This window comes from Falco biarmicus, chromosome 10 (genome assembly GCF_023638135.1).
Source record: "Falco biarmicus isolate bFalBia1 chromosome 10, bFalBia1.pri, whole genome shotgun sequence".
NCBI lineage: Eukaryota > Metazoa > Chordata > Aves > Falconiformes > Falconidae > Falco > Falco biarmicus.
In genome coordinates, this window is record NC_079297.1 from 18,798,709 (window position 1) to 18,820,584 (window position 21,876).

Consider the following 21,876-nt stretch of genomic DNA (forward strand, 5'->3'; position numbering starts at 1 on the left):
CAACTGATGGACCCAACTTCCAACAGCCTCAGAACAACTCTTGGAGATCAAGCCCGCACAGAAGGACAGCAGCCTCAGGGCTGGGAGAGGAGCCTCATGTCCTCCCCTGTGAAACACGGCAAGAAATGTGTTTCTTAAGAAGCATCTTAAGTGAATGTCCTGACCCTGCAGCACGGCCAGCCTTGGCACTGGCGGCTCGTGTACAAACTGGGAGACCTTGTGCATCATTCAAGGGGCAACCCATGCATGAGCGTCCAAGAACATGCCCTCACAGCAGACACTGCATCTTCACTGTGCCCACAGCATATTGCAATTTCCACAGGCTTCTAACCAGGGCCGGAACAGGGGCTGATGCCTTTGTGAAACGCAGGGCCCATGCTTTGTGCTCCGAGCTCCAGGGAAAAAAAAGGTCCAGGAGTGTGATCCTTCCCTTGCCAGGAAGGACCTGCTTTGTGGGTGCTCTCCGGAGCCTTCTCTCCTCCCGAAGCAGAGGTGCTGCTGCTCCACCAGCACGTCAAAGCAGCTCTCCCTGTGGTGAGCAACCCGGCCTCTTTGTTATATTTAAGGAAGGGCCAGGAGGAATTCCAGGGATTTTTTTTAGCAAGATAAACAGAACTCTTGACCTCTTCCATCAAAAAAAAAGAGAGCAGGCGCTGTTCCTGGTGGGGACTGGGCTGGAGCCTGGGGAAGAGGGTGCTGCTGCCGAGGGGGAAGGGAGACCAGAAGCAACCTTCCTTCCTCACCAAGGAGTTTCTTCCACCGAAGAGCAGTGAAGGTCACCAGAGGAACCGAATAACGCTCGGTGGCTTCCCCAGGGAGGGTCTGGCAGTGACCCTGCCTGCACCTCGGGGGCACCCAGCTCTCTCTGCCCTTCGCAGGGGGAGCAGAAGACCCCCAGGCTCAGCTGGCCCCACTGGAAGGGAGGGAAGGGCTGGGAAGGAACTTACTGCTGAACGGCGGGTTCATTTCTGTCTCCCCGAGCCAGGCTCCATTTCAGGGACGCGCTCCCACTCCTTGCCTTTGGCTCACCCGAGGCAGAGGGCAGGACAAGGAGGCTCACAGGCTCCACATCCCACCCTGCCCAGGGACAAGCCACACCGCCAATCTCTCCCCGTGTAAGTGGATTCCCACCTTGCCTTCTCTCCTGTTCCCTCTCTCGCTCGCTCTCCCCCCTTGCAAAGACTAGCAGCAGAACAATAGGCGAAAGTCTAGGGATATTTACTAACTGATAATCTCCCCACGTATTGCAGCCGCCTGTTTTCTCCCGTCTGATAAAGATTTCAGAGCCAACCACTTTCACAGAACAAAGAGGGGGAGGATGTTGAGTTTGGGGTTTGGATTATTATTATTATTATTATTATTATTTTTCCTCCTCCCCTCTCTCTCTTTTAAGCACTTACCATTCACCTGCTGAGGGGAGTAGGCTTCTGATCCAGAGTCCGGGGGAGAGTCAGGCAAAGTGCTGCAGCACAATGGGGAAAAGAGAAGGGAAAGTCATTTTAAACCAGTTTCCAGCACAACCAATAGGTCTAGTTTGAGCAAAGCACCCTCCAGGCTCCGGTTGGAAACCCCAGCTGTGCCCACAGCAGATCCCTGTCACCCTGGGCACGTCCAGCTGACAAGCTCGGGACTGCCATAGCTGTCACTGCTCCCCTGCTCCCCCATGACGGCTCCCTAGACCTCAGGAGCAGGGAGAGACATTTTGCTGACCTGCCAGTGAGACCTCCAGTTAAAAGAAGCCAAACAGAAACATATCTGTTCCCCAGAGAAAGACCATGTGCTTCACCATGGGTAAATGGGAGGCTCTGGGGGAGCTGGGCTGGGTCCTGGGCTCTGATGCACAAAAGTGGAGGCTGAGAAGCCCATGGGATGGATTCTGCCTTGTGACCTGTACGAACCTGAGCACCACCACAGCTGCTGGCTGGATCACCCTGGTTCCACTGCAGCATCATCAGGAGCATGATTTGCCCCTGACTGCAAAATGCAATCAAATAAAAGGGGGAGCTCTCAGCTGCCTTCTCCAGCACCCCCATGGCTTGGGGACAGCAGACTGAGGACCAGCCCTGTCATGTGCGGTGGCAGCGCAGATGCACTGCAGGGAGTTCGTTAGCTCCTGCATCCTTCCTTATTTCACCTCTAGCCAGCACAGACTCCAGGCAGCCGGGGTCTCCAGCTATTTCCAAAGCACCTCCTTGGACATTCATTTGAACCAACTTTTCTTTTTCCTTTTCACAGCCCCCCCCCTCCCCAACACGCATCCCACTGTGGCAGAAGCTTGGGCCTCACACATCTTCAGGCCAGGGTAAAATTTCCACCACCCTGGTGCAGAGGTGCATAATTCACGCACCCAGTCCAAGGGAAGGGTTTGTTGGTACCCAACATGTGAGGCATTGCTCCTCTGGGAAAAGCCTAGTACCATGGGGAGGAGTCATTCTGGGATGCTGCAGGAATGCTGCCATCAAAGCTCAGCCACTTCATCTACAGCCAAACCAAGGTCTCCACCTCTAATAGCAAGCTATGATCCTTACTCGTGACCTCTCACATCCTGGAAAGTATCAGATTCATGCAGAAGAAAGGGACGTAACAAGGCATCACGTCATGCTTTTGGGCACAGTTCCCCCATAGCTGTATGTAGCCTTCTAGGCGCACAGTGAAGGGGAACTCCACGGCCTGGGAATAAAGTAAGGGCAAATTTTGTTTAGCTTGGCTCTTTCTGGAAGATCTTTTCAAGTTCATTCAAAGGGCCAAAGTCATCCCAATGGAGCTGCATTATGGCTGAATCATTGGTTCAGTGCATTGGAGGAGACTTCCACGTCCAGGAGTCGCCACGCTGTACTTGCTGGCAACACTAGATGGCACAAGGCAGAGGGAGAAAAGCCAGACAGGGGCTTGTAGAGATGGGCAGTCCGGATGGCCTCCCTGCCCCTGACATCCACCATCTCCACCAGAGAAGGCGCAGAGACTGGCTGGACCATGGCACAGCTCCTCCTGGCACGGCTAGTGCCCAGTGCCAAGGGCTCTTGCTGATGAATATGCTGCTGCACACATGGATTTTCATCTGTCCAGCTTCAGGTAATCTTATTTCACTCCCCTGTGGCTGGAGGAAAGCAGCACGGATCAGAGAGGTGTGTGAGAAGGAGGAGAGCAGACATGTCCTTCCTCCTGGGTCTTCAGGCAGTAATGTTTCACACATGCCAGCCCCCATCCCAGGCAGCGCTGCAGTGCCGTGCCTGCCAAACCGCTCCTGACCGACACGGTCTCTGGCCCCTTTTTGGCCACTGCAGATGGCAGCTGCCATGTCACTGTGCCCTCCTACTGGGGTCGCTCCCCTCCTGCCTGTCCTGGGCAGGACCATCCCAGACAGCAGGCAGCACATCTTTTCTCCTCCCAGGACTAATTGTCCGGTTGAGTCCATCAGCAATATTCAATCCCAGGCGTCCTCTTCCCCCTCACCAGTTCTGCATCCAGAGCTTTTTGCAAAGGAGTAGAAATCCATCCCGGATACCATATTTTTCTTTTCTTGAGTGAACATCCACAAGATCAGGCCAAGAGAAGCGCATCTCTCTGCCCAGTTAACATCTTTCCCTGGGATAGTCATGGGAATATCCTAGAGGCTGAATTTTGTCTTGTTCAAATTTATTCTGTGTCTCTTCCTTCTTAAAAAAACATACATGCTACAATAGCCTCCCATCACATGCTTGTAGATGTGCCACACAGATATCCCGGTCACCCAAGGCCAACAGTTCTGCCGCCACCTGCAGATGTGAGGGATGTCACTGATCCTCTCTGACAAGATCTACCAACTAAACTTTCAGGAAAGCTCAGGACCTACACTTGCAAAAAAGCATCTCTCTGTGCAGCGAGGACTTCACATAGACTGATGCTGCCAGCAGTTAAAGCACTGTGGGACTGATGACACCAGCCCTCCTGGCCCCACGGCCCGGAGGAGCACTCGTCCCACCATTTGCCCTTGTTCTGCCACCCCAACCCCACTTACCCAGGTGCGTAGGAGGCCTTGGGCTCTGATTTGATTGGAGGGACCACGTTGTTTAGGCAGTGGCCACCAAGGTAGCCCTTGGGCACCACCATGCCATTGTTGTTATTGCAGTTGAGGTGAGCACCATAGCCGGGTCCGCAAGGGTTGGCCAGAGGAGGACCATGCCGGATTGGGATCTGGCTGCCCGGGGGAGGAAGGTGGAGGGAACCGCTGGAAGCGGGGTTGGTCACATTGGCGATGGAGCTGGCAAGAGGCGCGTTGATGGTGGTTGAGCTGGAGGGCTGGGGGTGTGCATAGCTGGCTGAAGCAGGGATGTCAGGGAAACAGCTGAGAGAGAGAAGGGGACAACCTCAGCAGAGGGACAGGTAGATGGTACTTTCTGCCCACCCCTCCCCTCCTTGGCCATGCAGCAGCGGGGATGGAGTCACTCAGGTGCTCTGGGACACGCGGAAAAGAGCAAAACAGGCAGCATTGTGGTGGCACCAGCAGGAGCGTACAGGGAGGCAGGTCAGTCACCTGGGTTGGTACGACTGATGCAACCCCAAGGGTGCAAAATCCACCTGTGGAGTTGGAAAGGCCAGAAGTGCCCAGGACACCAACCTCAAAGCTTGTGAAGACAGCAGGAGCTGCTCACCGTGCTTCAGCTTACAGACTAGCACGGGGAAGCCGCTTTGTCACATCAGCCCCAAAGATCCTGCTCCCACCCTGCAGCCCAGATCACCTTTTCTGCTCCCCAGGTGTGCTCCCCCCATTCTTGCCAGTGTCGGCACACACGGGGAGACCCTTCCCTTTCCTGCACTCATGCTGAGCTGGGAATTTAGTCTTTCACACTGAACCTCTAGTGCTTTCTTTCCCATTGCTCAAATTAAGAAAAAGTCTTTTGCGACGTCCTTAGGAGGGGAAAGAGAGAGGACAGAAAAGATTAGGAAAATTCAAAGGCAGGAAGCCAGGAAAAGATGGGAGGAAGAACTGGAAATGAGTAAGAGAGCAAAGAGCAGTAAAGGAGAACCTTAGGAGGGACAGAGGCGCAGCCAGGGTGCAGGGATTTCCAAATGATTTCTTGAATTGCAGGGCTGGAAATTGCTCAACATCTCTCCACAAAAACCATCAGTGAACGCTGTTCCTGCTGTGGAGCAGGGGAAGCACTTACATATCTGGCGAGTCCTCCTTGCTGATGTACTCTTCCAGGATGCTAGTGTCGATGTTAGATGGTTCCAGAGCTCCATTAATGTCGTGGCCTGCGAGGGGAGAGGAGGTGGAAGCATGAGCCATGAGAAGGACACAAAAAGACTTTGCAGGTCAGAAGCACCAAGAAACTGATCTGAGAAGATCAACAGATCCTTTTAGTTTGAGGACTGCCATCTGTCTGTACCCATCTGCATCCCAGTGTAAGACCAGAGGTGGGGAGTGTGGGACAAGCCAGGGTGGTGACACTACCTGGGAAGCTGGACACACCGGTGGGGTTTGTCAACAGTGATTTGCAAGCGCCGTCTGTGGGACACATGGGCTTCCCAGAGCCAGGTTCAGAACACGTGGGAGAAGGGAGATCATGGGCTCAGGCCTGAGCTATGCAAGACACATGGCTCCACAGAGCACGAGAGCCAGGTCTTGCCCAACCACCACCACCACCCTGGCTGGCCTGCAGCAGCTTTGTCAGCGGAGCTGCGAGAGCCGCTGGCCTCACTGGGCTGACAGAGGGGGTCCCCGTTGCATCCCACAGGAGAGAGCGATCCCTGCAGAGGCAGGGCTGTAAGCGTGGGCTCAGGGGGTGCTCTGGGAATGCAGGTTTCCTTCCCTTTGGACCCTTGCCTCGGCTTTGCAGAACATGCTGGAATTTCTCCACTGCTGCCATGACAGCTCTGGATCAGCTCCTGACCTTGCAGGAGCCCTCCTCCCCTCCCCTCCTCTCCTTTCCTCCAGGGGCAAGCGGTGGGTTTCCCTCTCCTTTCTCCCAGAGGGCTCCTCCTCCCCTCCCCTGTTCTGGGGAAGCTGGGCCGGGTTTTGTTGACAGAAAGTGCTTTCTTTATCTGTCTCTCTGAAGTGGGAGTCTGCAGCCCTCTGGGGTCGGTGCCAGCCCTTGGTGCCAAAGACACTGCCAAGAAAGTGGAAGAGAAGGCCCAGCTCCCCCCCACCCCCCCACCCCCGAGCTCAGATAACGAAGACGGCCCTTCCTGAAAGACGCCGCGGCTCCACAGTAATGCAGCCATCCCCTTGCCCAGGAGAAGACCCTGACCCCCGCCTCCCCCCGGCAGACCATGCGCTGGGGAAAGGTCACCCACTGAACCGCAAAACCCCGAACGGGGGGTTTCAGCCCGCCCCCGGCCAATTGCAGCTCTCCCCTCTGCAAATCCCTTTCATACCAAGACAAGCAAATCGGCAGAAATAAATCCAGCTAGGAATTCTGCCAAACGGACAGGGTGTGTGCACGGACGGAGGGATCTCTCCCTCAGTAACCCTGGCTAGAGGGAAAAAACCTGGGCAGCTGCTCACTTGCGAGGCACCTTTGTGCACCGTGTCCCTCCGCAGCAGAGCCCGGCGACTTGGGGGAGCAGGTGGTGGTGCCCTCCCATGCAGACGGAAGGGTGCTCTGAGGCAGGGCCAGGCGATGCTGCTGCCAGGCTAGCATCATGGCGAGAAGAGGCCAGGGCAGGCAGAGCCTGTGAGGTGCCCAGCTGTGCCAGCACCTTGCTTCTACAGCTGCAGACCCTAGGTCAGCGCAGGGGTGCTCCTCTGTGACAGCCACCTCCTCTCCTGAGGTCGCAGTAATGTGGTAGCGACCATACCGGTGTCCTGCTTCAAGCTGTGGTTGACTGGAAGAGTTCACTGATGGTGACCACCATCGGTGCTTGTGTCCCTTGCTCATCCCCAAGGACCTCTGCCATAGCCTGCTTGCGGCACTTCACCATGCATAGCTCTACCGAGGCACCTCTTCTACAAGCAGGCACTCCTCGGCCACTGTGACCCCTTCACATCAGCTGAGACCTTTCTGCCGGGGGTAGCACTCCCCCTGCACCGCTGCCCCGCTCTTGGCTAAGGAGAATGCGCTATAAATCACACGGCGTGTTTGGCAAACATCCACCACAAAAGCTATTGGAAAACTTGTCTTCATCCCAAGTTCTGGGGTTGGCACCCAGGTTCAAAGAAGCAAAAAAGGCACTTCACCGATTTTGCTGCCTTCCCACAAGCTACGGAGCCCGTCCAAGACAAGTCTGACACCTGTGGGTTTTCCTCACACCTCCAAACTCCAGGAGCTTCTCCACAGTAGAAGAGAAGCCCAGGAGCTACCTAGAAAGGTCAGGAGACCCTCAATAGGCAGCGGTGTGCTGGGCTTCCCTATTTCTTTGCTGCCTTGCCTTAAAAGTCACCTTCAGGAGCTCTCAGCAGAGACCCAGACAAAGGGTGCGATAAGCACCCTGACGCGAGAGGTGCGTCAGCTGGGCTGCTGTGGAGCTGAGACATGATAACAGCTGTGGCGGGGTCCGGCCACGCGTGTGCAATGGGAAGGGGCTGCCACTAAATGTAAAGGGCTTTGCATGGGGACAGAGGCACCTGCACAGCTGGGGTGGAACAGGGATGTCAGGGCACTGGGTCTCACTGGCAAACCTGCACAAGGAATGTCCCACCACCCGGAGCTTCCACACAGGCTGGGCTCTTACCAAAAGCCAGCTTAGGTGATTAATTAAAAGCTAATACTTCTCCATAGAGTCACGAGCTCCTAACGACACTAACAATGCTCCCTCCCCCTCTGAAGTGGGGATTAGGAGGAAGCAGGAAGCCACTGAGGAGGGACCCTGGGAAGCTCGACACCCACACGGCTCTGCACGAGACAGACTCCCGCATCTCCTCATCCCAGCCCAAGAGAGATGGAGGAGCCCAGAGAAGTGCTGAGCTCCCCCATGTTGCTGGCGTTTGCCCTCTTGCTGTGGGAAGAACAGCAGAATCCCCACACAGCACCTCCTGTCTATGGCCCTGCCTCTGCACCAAATTTTGGTGTGCTCCAAAAAGTATACCAGCACTCTTGTCACCCGTAGCCCCTTTGATGTCCCTGAAGCTCAGCAGGATGAATTCTGCCTTCCATCCCACAGCAGCAAGTGGGAGCGATGCCGCAGGCACCCACAGGGCTGCCCAAAGAGCACTGTCTTGCAAACCAGCTTATTAGTGCTCTTTGCACACAGTGAACATCCCAGGGCAGGAGGGTACCACGACCAAGTAATTCAGCCACTGCTAACACACTGACCTCCCTGTGCAGACATGGAAGGTCTTCAGGGCAAACTCTTTGAGGACAACCTTCTCTTTCACAACTCCTTCAGTCAGTGCTGCTGCAAAGAAGCTCCCAAACCTGCCAGGTCCCCAGGTCCTGTCCTCCTCTTGGCCCCTGCACTGCCACCCCACTCTCACACCACGTCAACCCCTCCCTTGCAAAAGGGTTGAGGAGACCCCCAAAAAGTAAACTTTGCCTGAGGAACAAGAAGATGTTAAACCCGCAGCACCCTCCTCATGAGCAGAGCCAGGCAAGCAGGGGCCCCCGTACGTGTGAGAATGTCAGGAATCCCAATGTTTGGACTGGTTTTCTCTGCCTTCCCCAAACCTCCAAACATGATCAACATCCAAACGGAGGTGATTCCCACACCGCCAGCTCCTCCCTGCCCCTGCTCCGATGGCGTGGGCCTGCCAGCTCATCCCTCCTGGTGGCATCCGCTCGGCCCAAGAACTTGCTCCTGTCCTGTGTTCGGGTGCTCTGCTGCATCCTGCTTCCCATCAGAGATGGGCACGCAGCCACGGGGCTCTGAAACAGTTAACGGCGTCTGGCCCCCGTGAGTCGTCATATTTACAGGTCTGGGAGATTAAAACCAGAATTTACCTCGAGTGGTAGGCTGATAAGTTTATGGTATTTCTATTTATAACAGTCCCTCCCCCACCTATTCTTGCCTGTCTTCTAATCACCCATAAGCCTGCCTGGGTCACCTGGGGGTGGGAGGAAGGGAGAGAGCTGAAGAACTTCATCCTGGGATCTGCTAACGCAAACCAGATGTGGGAACCTGGAGATGACAACTAAGTCAACTGTTTTAAGGGGCTGGGGAACATCAGTGAGGGGTGGGGGAACACCAGTGATGAGGAGGAAGAGAAGCAGCTGTGCCAAGCCCAGAGCCTCCCTGAGGCACTGATGCCATGTACCAGAGGGGGAATTTTTGTTCAGGGTTTTGGGGATCCACTGAGCGTTTGCAGGACTGAATTACAAATGAAGTACCGTGCTCTGACCCGAGTGCTGTCAGAGGCTGTGAGAAGAGGACTGAGACTGAGATAACACAAAGCCACACACCCCGGTGAGCCCACCTGCCGCCCATTTCCATTCCCTGCCACCTCGACCCTGACTGGTTCCCAGAACAAGACAGGTCCAAGAAACACCCTCCACCGCTGGCTGCTCTGCAAGTCCAGCTGTTTCTCCAGCACACTTGCCTGAAGCACAGCAGATGTCACCGGTGTAGTGCTGCCCCAGGCTCGCTCCAGACAGGACGAGGAGTGCTCCAGCAGCATCCAAGCCTCTTGCCCCATTGCCAGCATGGCCAGGATGGGGGCAGCATCCGTGGCCCCAGGGATGCGCTGCCTTCGGATCAAGTGACATGCTGGGCAGTGCCCGCTGTGCAGCACAGCCAGGAGAGGGAGCAGCCTGCAGGAGACAGTGGCACCAGCCCTTTGCTTTGAAGCCCTTGACCTACAGCTGGGCCAGATCCGTTACCCTGCTGTGTACCAAACTTCACCTGGTGCAAAGGGCACGCAGCTCGCTCACAGCCAGAGCAGGCTGGGGAGCTGTCAGAAGCAGCACAGTGGAGGGAGAAGGCTCACTGACGTGGTGCTGGTGGTACAGCGCAGGTGGCTGGAGCATGCTGGAGAGAGTCTGTAGCTTATGGGATAGCCCTTCAGCTGGGCGCTGCAACCAGCAAATCACATGCACCTGCCCAAGGACCTCTGCTTGGTGCCCTCCCTGAACAAAGCACTTTAGGGCAGGGTGCTTATGGGGAAACTGAGGCACAGAGCACCCCAGTGACAAAGCCATTGCTGAACAGGGAGGCAATAACAAAATACCCAGTGGGTGCATGGGGGAACAGGATCAGGAGATCCCAGGAGCTCCTGGCTGCTGGTCCCACATGGCAAGATGCAGCATCCCCTCTCCCAGCAGCTCTCCAGCACGCACTGGAGTGGGTGCTGAGCGTTGGTGGGATACATAGCTGAGCAGGACAAACACAGCCAGCTTCAGCAAATGCTGCCGGGCATGAAGACCCACCAGCCATTAGATGGTGAGGCACGGCACTGCCCACGAAGCTCAGCAGTGGCACGCCACACTGGGGTGACTGGTGCCACGGTGAGGTGCAGAGGCCCGGCACAGCCCCGAGCACGTTCCTGTGGCCGTGTGCGCGGCGTTGTGCAACCGGCAGGCCAGGCTGCCGCATCGGCACATTCCCGGGGCCTCATGCTGCTCAGCATCCCCTTCTGCTTCCTCCCCTGTTTATCCTTCGGCCCTGGCAGATTGGCTGCCGGCCTGGCTGTGAGCATGAGGAATCTGTGCCATGGCTAGCTAACCAAACACTGCCTAAGCCCGGGGAGCTGCAGGGCCAGCGCTCGACTTCAGACCTACTTCCCCATCAGCGGGAGCCTGGCTGGCTCTGCCGCGCAGGGTGAAGCCCGAAGAGCATCCAGCTGGGGATGGCAACCCTCCCGTGCCAGCCCTGCCTGGAGTGGGACACAGCAAGGGGCCATGACAAAACCCTGTCTCTGCCCAGGGACCTGGGCTATGCATCTGCCAGCTGGGGACAGCCAGCCACAGGGACACAGCTGGTGGCGCAAGGGACAGTGGGATGATCTCCCCATCGCTCCATCCACCCAACCCAGGGATGCCCAGAGTGTACAGAGGGGTGGAAAGATTCCCTCCGTCAGGAGGGACAAGGACCCTGCAGCCCCTGCCTCCCCCCAGATACCGGCCCAGCATTCCTCCTTAATTAAAACTCTTTATTACCTGACTGTAATGATAACCAGTCACTCCCAGCAAAAGGGGCTCCTGTAACCCGAGTTGGACGCTGAGCCAGACCTACTCCTCCATCTCCCCCAAAGCGCTCTCGGGACCACCCCAGAGCAAAGCCCTGGCTGTCTGAGGCACTGAGGGGCCCCCAGGCCCCCTCCCTGAACTGCAGCATGGTTCCTCCATGGGGTGAGCCCCTCCTCACGCCAAGCTCTCTATCATCTTCCTCTGGCCCCGCCAGGACAACCAGCCGGGATCTGCACAGGCTGCCAGCGGGGAAAACTTTTATGTGGTGTGCATGCACGCAACTGCTTGACTTCAGGGGTCTTCACTTGGTCTGATGCTGATGGAGCTACACTAGCTACACTGACCGGCTGCTCACTCCTAAATATAATGTAAATAATACTCACTCCTATCCTTGAGCATCTTCAGCCGTGTTAGGACACCCTTCTCCCGCCCACATGCAAACACAGCCCCTTCCCATCACAGAAGGTAGGCTTGTCCCAGTCAATGCAGAGGTAGAGTCACCACCCTGTGTCCCTTCCTGGGGACGTGCCCTTATCAGCCCATCACCAAGAATGGCCCTGTCCCTCCAAAGCAATGGGGCAGCTTGTGCATCCTCTGTTCATGCCAGAGCAGAAAACCCAAGATCCAAAGTCACAGCAAACACACAGCCAAGACTGAGCTCTGCCAGTCCATGGGACAAGACCCTGGGGAAAACACCAAACTCAGGGCTAAGGAAATGAGGGTTCATGAGAAATTGGGCATTACCCAGAAGATATGAGCTCCAGGGAGCCGAATTTTGTGTGTCATGTATTTGAACTCCCGAATGCAGCAGCTGAGAGGGGTTTTGAACACACACACCTTCTCTGTGGAGAGGCCGAGGCTGCAGGCAGCCCGGCTGTGCCTGACCCCCTTGGTGAGCTCCCAGACAGCATCCCTGCTCCCACAGCTAACCCAGCAACGATCCTGCTGCTGGGAGGAGAAACGATCCCACACCAGCTAGAGCAGGATGCAGGAAAAGCAGTGCAACAGGAATAGAGACACAGGACAGGTGGGATTTAGCCAAGACTCCGGACTTAACACAATGAATAAAAAGCATTACAGGTCTCCAGTGGCCAACAAGACCCTGGAGTAACAACAACCTGGGTGAACAGCAAAGCAGCACCAGTGGCAAAACAGATTAATGAACCGCACTGGTACGAGGTGTGACCAAACCATGGCCAGCCTGCAGCCCAGCGCCCGGAGTCAGCAGCACCAGCCGCCGCAGTGTCTCCATGGCCGCTGGAAAACTCCCTTCTGCTCTCACACAGGCCTACTACAGCTCCTTCGCTTACATGCACGGAAGAATATATCTGACAAAAGCACCTTTAGATAAGCTGGGAAGTGTCCCTAACTGTTCAACGTGTCCTGGCTCAGGCCCACAGCATCCCTCGCTCCCATAGCTATTCCTGACGTACTAGCAGGAAGCGGATACAAGCCAGTATATACACTCTGTATAGGTGTATATATAGAGAGATAACGCTCTCTCTCCACCTCCCACACCCTGGGGAGGACAAGGTGTGTGGTGAAAGACATCCCAAGACAGAAGAGGTACAAGGATCCAGAGGAAATCATCTCGCTGCACCACAGCAGGGCACGGGCACGTCCCTCAGGGAGCCCTGCAGGAAAAGCTCCACACAGAGGAGATGACCAAGTCTTGTCCTCCCTCCCAAACCTTCCTAAGCCCTCCTCTTTCTACTCCCTCCTTCCTACTGCCTTCCCTGGCCTCTCCACCAGCCACCTCTCAGCACCTTCTCCCCTATCCCTCTTCCAGCCCCTCTCGAATTTCCCCATCTCTCGTCTCCCCTCGTTCCTTCCCTCCCGGAGCTGTTATCCCTCCAGACCCTCCTGAGTCCCTTCTCCTTCCAGCTCTCCACCCTTGTCCTGGCCTCTCCTCCGCCCTTGCCAGCTGTGAACCTTGGCATGGATAGAGCCATTGTCCTCCGGGCATTGGGGCCAAGGAGGAGGAGGGGAAGGTGTGAGAGGGGACACAGTGGAGCATTTGTGTGTGTCCCCGCAGCCGTCAATGCCCTGCTTGTCCATTCATGCACTAAGATGGAAGCAACAGCAGCACCCACACAAGCGTCGCCATTTGGCAGGGTCCAAGGTGCCTGCCCAGGGGGGCACATTGCCCTGTTTGTTTGGAGTCCCACAGAGGCAGAAGACAACGCCTTTATCTCCCTCTCTGGACTGAGGGTGTTGGAGAGCTGGCATGGGGGACAACAGGACCTGAGAAGGCCACTTCGTCTGGCATCTCCCAAGCTCAGGACTGAAAAAGAGGTACCGCTGCCTGAGGCTGGCTCCATGACCCTTGCACCATCATTCCCCAGCCCAGGAGGAAGACAGAAATGGGGAAGGGCTTTTCAGCACCGCCTCTGGATCCCGGCCACCGGGGCTCCTTCACGCTGGTGGGCTCACCTGACCCCAGGTGGAGCAGCATGACGCGCCCAGCTCCTCCAGCTGTGCCCTGAGTGGGATCACGGCACATCAGCCACGTGGCCACCCTGCCGAGCCGAGCTTTAAGGGACAGTAAAAACGGAGACATAAGCAAAAGCTTCTGCTCTTGTGTGCTCCTCTCTGCAGCTCACTTGACCCAGATTGCAAGTTTTGGGGGACTGCAGTGACCTTTTTCTATAGGGTAACACCTATGTGCACAAGATCCCTGTCAGCATCATGCCAGCGAAGGTCCAGCGCAGCCCTTCTTGCTATCAGCATAAACTTTCTTTGGTGTGAATTATTATCAGAGCATATCAACAATACATGAAATAATAATAATAATATTTATTACCAGTTACATACCAGTATTAAGCAGAGATTCTGACCCAGGTGCCCAGGTCATGCTTGGTGGTGACCGGGAGAGGCAATAAAGGCTCAGAGAGGGACAGGGACTTGATGAGGCTGACGGCAGATGGCTGAGCAATGTCACTGCTGCTCTGCTACTGCCAGGGAGAGAGCCCAGGGACACAGTCCCCGGATGCTGCAGGGCCACCAACACTGCTGAGCCTGCGGCTCCTGGAAAGGCTCTTAGCAAACTTGGAGAGCCACTCTGGAGACCACTTTCAGCCCGATTTGGAAGACATGCACACCACACACGTGGGGGACTCGGGACTTGGAGCTGCACGACCTCTCCTGGAACCCCCCCAGCACAAAACAGTCCTTAGTCAAGAAGATTAATAATCAAACAGCAACAGAATACAAGCCCACAGGCAGCCAAGCATCGCCTGGAACACCACGTCCAGATCGGGCATCTCGTTCCTCCCTTCCAACTGGGAGGCAACAAGGTCTCTCCTGTCCAGCCTGGACAGCCTCCAGAGGAGACTGGGAGTAAGAAAGCAGAGCAATTTATCTAGATGGGACTTTTGCCAGGGTTTGGGGAGGGCCACCACTACTTTTGTGCAACCAACACCAATCTTTCACAAGGTCATTGCTACTTCTCACACAGCTGGGATGTGCAACCACACAGCACTTTCAGTGCTACACTGCAAATAGCACTTCCTCCAGAACCGACTCCTGCAAAAATCACAAAGGGCACCACAAGCTTCTTACATCGTTGGGTTTCCTCCACCAGCGCTGCAGCAAGTCCTCATCTACCTCTGCTGCACACATGGCACAAACCTCCCAAGGCTGATCCTTCAAGGATCTAGGAGCCGAGCAACACGACCAAGAGAAGTGCTCCGGCTCACAGGCACAGGGCAGTCATTCCTCTTCCCAAGAAGGAAACAAGGAGGAGATTCAACGTGTCCTGCTTTGGTGGTCTAAGCCTTACTCAGCAGCTGTGGAGTACAAATGGTGTGTCTGCAGGTACTCCCTCAGCTGGTGCATGCTGGGCTAGGCAGCAGCGCTGGGGCTGTGTAAATGGTCCAGACAGACCCATCCTGCTCTGCCACTTCAGGGTTGATGCAGGAGCTGCTGTGCCCTGCTTGGGAGCTCTTGCCCTCCTTGCGCTCCTGAAAGAGGGACGGACACAGGGGACACTATTTCTCTGATTTCATCCATCTCAAGACAATGCCAACCATTACATCCCTGAATCTTGCAGCCCATGTAATTTTTTACTTAGGGTGTCCCCCACCAAACCCGGGAGTTTCTCACTGGAGAAGACATGTCCTTCAGACACATGCAGTTCAGAATTAGGCTTCAGCTGATCAATTCATCTCCTGAGGAAGGGGCCACAGTAATCCATTTCCACCCTTTAAGGTCCTCATTTTAGGTACGATGAGCACACACCTCATCACGATGTACCTCCACACCCTTAACTACCAGACTGAAGAGCCCTCTGCTCCAAGGAAGCTACTTTCCAATCAGGTGGTCGTAGACGAGCTCAGTCACCTTCATGCTTTGCCATTTCCTGAGCTAAGCTAAGCTTCTCTAGCCACCCACAATAAGTAACAAGTAATGATGCAATTAGATTTTTTTTTTAATTCCCTAGGGATTACTGCCATGCTGGCTATTTCCATATAGACTTTCACACTGAAACTGAGATTTCTTTTTTCTCTTCAATATTTGCTGTTTGTGTTTTCTGACTAACTGTGAGCTGTCTCCTGCGCTGGAACATAGTTCCTGCACCAGGGATTTAGCAAACAGTTACCAGACAATACAAATCAGATACCAAACAGGCTGTTTGGATCCCATCCACCCTGCAAGCTCTCTGTGTGTTCTGGGTCTCACTTCAAAGAAGTGTGCTGTCTGGAGCAGTACAAACCAAGAGGGAAGGTGCCTGGCACGCTGCTGGAGGATGCTGTGTGGGGAGGGCAGCATATGGAGGAGAGGATGAGGAGGTCACTCTGGGCTGGGGGAGGTGGGAGGCACTGGCTGCACACATTCCTGCAGGCAGAGCAGCTCCTCAGGCTCTTGATGTGCAGCCTGAGTCATCTCCACACATTAAACAAGAGAAGGCAAATACTGAGGCTCAAATAAGGGTGAGATGTGCCCAAAACAAGACAAACCTGACGGCAGTGCTGCTGGCGCTGCGGGCGTGGAGGCACAAGGGATGGATGACGAGGGGTAAGACCTTCTCCCAAAGGACTGCGCGCAGAAGAGATGCACGAGGAATGTCAGGGACCTGCGAACCAAATCGAGAGCCCTCTCCTGGTACCTGACCGCCGGGGGCCATCCCTCCCCTCTGCTTCCTCAGTCTCCCTCCAGCGCACAGGACAACAGGCAGTAAGTGCTGCTCCTTCCCAGCACGGCTCCCCCAGCTCCTTCCCACCACAGCAGAGATCACATGCTGCTGCTGTTTTAAAGCACCTGCTGGGGAAAGCAGCGTGTAGGTCCTGAGCGAACAAGTCTGTCTTGCTGCCAGCCAGAACTGTGACAAAGAGCTGAGTTATGAGGGAAGAGTGGGAAGGCAAGGAAATTACACAAATTGTATGAGTCATTAGATCAATAGATTAAAAGACCTCTTAGAGCCTTCTGTCAAGGCCAGCATAAGGTCATTCATTCCCAGCTCGCTCCTTGGGGCTCTGCCCCTTGTGTCTGGACTTTCAGCACTTCCATTCGGGAGACGATGCCACAGCCCCACGCTCCTCCAAGCCTGGCTGCCTTTCTCAGAGCCCAACCTGAATGCTCCCTTTCTTATCGCTACTCACCGCCAGTGCCCCTGGTGCTAAATAGCACAAGGATGTCACAGCTGGGCCATTCACTATCTCCGAACCACAACTGCGCACAGGCCAGCTCCTCTGGTCCTGGCTACCACCAGCCTGCCATGATTGGTTTCCTGTGGCTGTCCTGTGCACAGCAACCCCCCTGCTATTGCTTCCCATTGCCACCCCAGCATCTGCCGCAGCTGCTCGCAGGGAGGCCGTCTCCCTCCCTTTGAATAACCATGTTTGGAATGATCTTCCCCCAGGTGCATCATCTTTTGCTTTCCCGAAAGGGCCATGGCTCCAGCTGGGCTGAACCACAGCAGTTTGACTGACTTCATGGGAAACAGGGCAGAAATCCCGGCCTTCCTGCAAAATCCACTGTTCATCTTCTCTCTCAGTGCTTGTGGTACTGGCAGCATATTTAGGTGGCTAAATACACTTGTTATTGAGCTGCCTCTGTAGCAGCACACTCGAGGTCTGCTGGGCTAGGTGTTGTCAATTCAAATATCAGCCAGGCAGCCCCTGCCCTGCAGTGTTTGCAGCCTTGGATTTCTCCAATGTGTTTCAATTAATGCCAAACGACATCCTGATTAGAACCTTCCCCGGCATGGAACTGACAGGGAGAACATGAGAGAGATCTAACACTGCATCACTGACAGAGCTAAAATACAGCTGCTAGTATAGAGACATCAAAGAGCAGAAGGGTGACTAGCAGAGACCCCCAGGGACTGGTGTTTGGGCCAAAGCCATTCAGCATTTTTTATTGCTGTTCTCCACTGGCAAAGTTTGAAGGTGGCACACATATTGGTGGGATAAAAAAGAAAGGAAATCAAACAATTCATTCTTACAGAGCATCTTGAATCACCTGGTAAGTAACAGCGATCTGTCTGCTGCATAACAACAAAGCAAAAGGCAAGACAATCACCTGGAAGTAGCACGTACAGGCAGGGAAACTTGGGGGAAAAAAAGACTAAATGAAAGGCTCCAGCTTTCAGGACTAACCACAGCCCCTGAGCCCTCAGCACAATGTCACAGCTCTGGCCATGGCTGCAGAGTTCTCCATGCACGAGTGGACTATGAAACAGAAGACAGAGAAATGGTCCTGGCTTTTCTGCATAGTGCTGCTGGAATCGGTGGCCCACCTCTGTTTGTCTGGAAGAGAGCATGGAAATACTGGAGAGGCTTTGGAAAAGGTTGAAATAACTCTGCTCGGGGTGCAGAAGCAGCTTTACAGAAGTCCTTGTCTGGTCTGTTTATACCCAGGAGGCTGAACAGTGGTTGAATCCTCACATACATGAACTCACCCTGGAGAAAGCAGCCTGCTGGGAGGGGGTTTCAGTCTTGCGAGGAGGATATGGCAGTTGGAGTGCAAGATTTGACAGCCTCAGCCAGGAAAGAAGGTGATGCTCCCAGCAGGCAGCAACAGCTTTCCCAGAGAGGTAAAACATGCAGGTCAGGGACCATCTGCTCCCCCACGCTGGCACAGCACGGCCACAGCGGGCTCATATCTGACTGCAATAAACACGAGTGTTAGCATTACCGGGCACCCTCTTTTGGAAACTATAAACCACAACTCTCCAAGAGATGCTCCAGGAGCAATGCGCCTCTCGGGTGTCTTGGAGGCCCCTCCTAGCTGCAGAGGCCACAGTGCTCTGAATCTATCACAGCACAGAGGCAGCAAACAGTGCCTTGACAGGTACAAGAAGCTCGGGGAGAGCAAACCAAACCCACAAACATGGCCCACTCGCTGTTTGACTGTCCTTCAGGTTCTCCACATCGCTGAGTCACAGGCAAAGGTTTCAGAGGTAACTCAGTGATCAGAAGCTGATTTAGAATTTTCAGCAGGTCAGGAACACTTTTGACAATATTTTCCTATCTCCTTATCCCCACTGTAGCTCACTGACCCTTCCGAGAGGGCTCTATTAGCAAAATTCATTCACAGCACATGTGACTGCAGCTCCATAAATCAGGAGTTGTCCATGGAAGGGGAGCAGGGAGGGCACAGGCTTCGTCCCGCTCCTGCCAGGCGTACACAGCACACTGGGTCCATCCCTTGCTCCGAGCCTTCCAGCCAGTCCCTGGCTGTGAAAGGAGCATCCCTGGAAGCTGACACACAAGTGACAAACCATTCCTTAACCTCAGAAGAGAAATGTTAAATCCATTCTGGAGCTAAGCTCCCTCCAAAGGCTGGAGGACAATCCCTCACTGCCTATGAGCAGCACTGGGAGCTGCGGAATGACAGGTGACCTAAAAGGCTAGAGCCGCTGTGGTGGTGACTGTGACCAATTCTGGCAGGGGGAAGCTGAGGCAAGAAGATAAACGACAAGAGTTTCAGCCACTTAAAACTCCCCCAAGACAGCACAGAGTTTTCTAAGCTTTGGTTCCCCCCTTTCCTCTGTGGCAGACCCGGGGATGCCTTTGGCACAGCACGAATGCACCCTGCAGGCAGGATCCACCCCTGCCAGACCTGCACTCTGCTTCTTTTGGGGGTTCACTGTGCAGGTTGGGGTCTGTCATGATAGAAAAGGCACTTTCCCCTCTGCAGATTCTCCTAGAAGTCCGCTCACACACAAGAGGCTAGGGAGGAGCAACGCCTCGTCACTAGCAAAGAGTTGGCACTTACGCCTTAGGTCTAGAGCTGAATTTCATGGGACATTCAGCTTTGTGCACCTCCCTGCGCCTGCAAACGCGAAACCGCCTGCAATGGTCGTGCCGAGGCTGGGCACACTGCCGTCACCCTGCGGACCGTTCGTGTCCGTGGGGCCGGAGCTGACCTGGCCGGAGAAGGGCGCTGGGAAGGTCCAGCCAGGCCAGCACTGCTGTCCAAGGTACCGCCGTGCCCACTGCCACTCCCGCATCCCACTCCCACATCCCGCTCCCGCATCCCGCTCCCACACCCTGCTCCTGCACCCCGCTCCCACACCCTGCTCCTGCACCCCGCTCCCGCATCCTGCTCCTGCACCCGGCTCCCGCATCCTGCTCCTGCATCCCGCTCCCACACCCTGCTCCTGCACCCTGGCTCCCACATCCTGCTCCTGCATCCCACTCCCGCACCCCGCTCCCACATCCTGCTTCTGCATCCCGCTCCCACACCCCGCTCCTGCATCCCACTCCCACACCCTGCTCCTGCATCCCGCTCCCGCACCCCGCTCCTGCATCCCGCTCCCGCACCCCACTCCCACATCCCACTCCTGCAGCCTGCTCCTGCAACCCGCTCCCACATTCTGCTCCTGCATCCCGCATCCCGCTCCCGCACCCCGCTGTCACATCCTGCGCCGGCATGCACCAGGAGGGAGGGCAGAGCCGCTCATTCCCAGAAGGACAGTCCACACTCCTTGAACAACCATGGCAGCCTCCATCAGTTCTTTTCAGTTTTCTTTGCCTGTGCCTACAGTTCTGGTGCCTGAGACATCTCTGCCCACACGGGGCGAAGGAAATTCCCAAGATTACCAGCCGCTTGTTTCTGTGTCGTCGCTTGCGCAGGGGGCTACACAGATACGAGAAAGGGAGCGATGGGTCGTGCCCCAAGATTGTACAAGTCTGTGACACAAAGGGCTGACACAGGCAAAGCAACAGGGAACTGCCTGGATTCATGCCGTAAAACCGTGCTGGAGCCCAGAACTTCTCACACATCTGCAGACGTGCCCACTGTTTTGTCTGAAGAGAAGCCTGCTTAGCCCTACAGAAAAGAGCACGCAGACCTGAAGATCTGCTGGAAGAAGCCAGCAGACCCAGCCTCTGCCTCTGACAGGACAGACAGAAAACTTGCTTTTACAGAGACCTGTACTGAGACCAGCCAGCAGGTCAGACCCATGTGCTAACGGACCTGCACGCTGTGCTGTGGTCACAAACTTCTGTTATTTGTGTCTTTGTTTTCTTAAAACAAAGCTTACTGCAGAAGCAAGTGAATTACTGACAATTTCTGACAACCTGCACTAAGTCTTTTTGACTTCTCCAGTCCCTCAGAGAAGTCCTCAGCCCATACAGACCCTCAGGGCTGAGCCAAGGGCAAAGACTAACCAGTTTCTCCCAGTTCAACAGGACATATTCCTTCCCATAAAAGCCACAAACCAGAGCCATGGGTTTCTTGGTTGGTTGGTTGGGTTTGGTTGTTGTTGGTTTTTCACAGATGAAACACAAACCCACAACCACATGTGATGAGAAGCCCCACAGTTTCCCTGGCAAAGCTAGGATGCTAACCTCAATCTCATAGATAAATTCTCTGTGGCAGTAAAAAAAAACCCCACCAAACCTGTTATCCCTCCACAGTTTCCAGCTGGAGGCTGCACTGCTGAAAGCTGTTATATGGGTCAGGCTAGAAGATCTGATAGTTCCTTCTAACCTGAAACTCAGTTAAGCACCTTTATGTTAAGAACTTATACTGTCAAAGTAAGGAAAATCAGAAGGCAATTTTATTGAAAGACTTACTGCTGCTGCCTGGGCCTTGTGAAATCAGCAAGCAAGAATAGAGGAGCAGACAGGGATAAGAACGGAGGGGAGATGTGACTTTATCCCTGGCTTGGCTGCCTCTGTGAGTGGGGAGGCTCATCTCCCCGCTCTTCCAACCTTCACCTGAACCAGAAAGACTTCAGGGCACTGTCTGTCTCCCAGTGCCAGTTCAAAGAGGTTTGGAGCTCACCCTGCTGCAACACAACCAGCAATGAGGACTAACACCTTACCAACACGGGCCTGCCCAGCTGCTCATTGGCACAAAGCCTCTGGGTTTACTGAGTGCTATACAGTTTGTGAAACAGCAAAACCACCAACATTTAACATGGTTCTCCTGCACTGACAAAAGCCTTAAACCCACGAATACCACCCTGACCCATTTAAACAACAGGCTGATCAAAGAAGAAACAACTTCTACAAAACTTGAGGTTTTGGAGGTAAAACCAGGGACTTCCACAGGTCTCCTCTGGGCAGTGACTATGCCAGGGAGCAACGTGCGCTCCTACAGCTCATGGCCTTTTCTCTTCTGCTAACGTGGATTGTTCCCTGGCTGAGCAGCCCACATCCAAAACACAAAATGAGGACACATCAGGCCAACTTTCTCCACCTCATTCCTGCTACCTACTTCTCAAAGCTCACTCTCAAGTGTGTTTTGGTTTCCAAAACTGCAGAAAAGAGGGTTTAAAGAAAAAAGCCCAGTAAACGCCACTTCTCTCCTTCAGAGAGCCAACAGCAAGCATCCCAGCCTGCGCATTAAACCCTCCTGACAAGGTCTCGCTCTGCAGCAGCAG

The 21,876-nt window shown here is 54.8% G+C and overlaps 2 protein-coding genes across 5 annotated transcripts in view; one reads left to right on the forward strand and one right to left on the reverse strand.

Moving 5' to 3' along the window:
- Positions 1 to 21,876, forward strand: part of SYT7 (synaptotagmin 7) — a 271,753-nt gene that overhangs the window by 95,896 nt on the left and 153,981 nt on the right. The gene's annotated exons all lie outside the window — the stretch shown is intronic.
- MYRF (myelin regulatory factor) overlaps positions 1 to 21,876 on the reverse strand; it is a 64,080-nt gene that overhangs the window by 31,680 nt on the left and 10,524 nt on the right. For 3 of the 4 annotated variants that reach the window (XM_056353458.1, XM_056353459.1, XM_056353457.1), the window contains exons 2-4: positions 5,148 to 5,235; positions 3,998 to 4,324; positions 1,401 to 1,462 (exon numbers count right to left, since the gene is read on the reverse strand). In XM_056353458.1, the coding sequence (XP_056209433.1) occupies positions 1,401 to 1,462; positions 3,998 to 4,324; positions 5,148 to 5,235 (477 nt within the window). The remainder of the gene's footprint in view (positions 1 to 1,400; positions 1,463 to 3,997; positions 4,325 to 5,147; positions 5,236 to 21,876) is intronic. The other variant, XM_056353460.1, reaches the window with a different exon arrangement.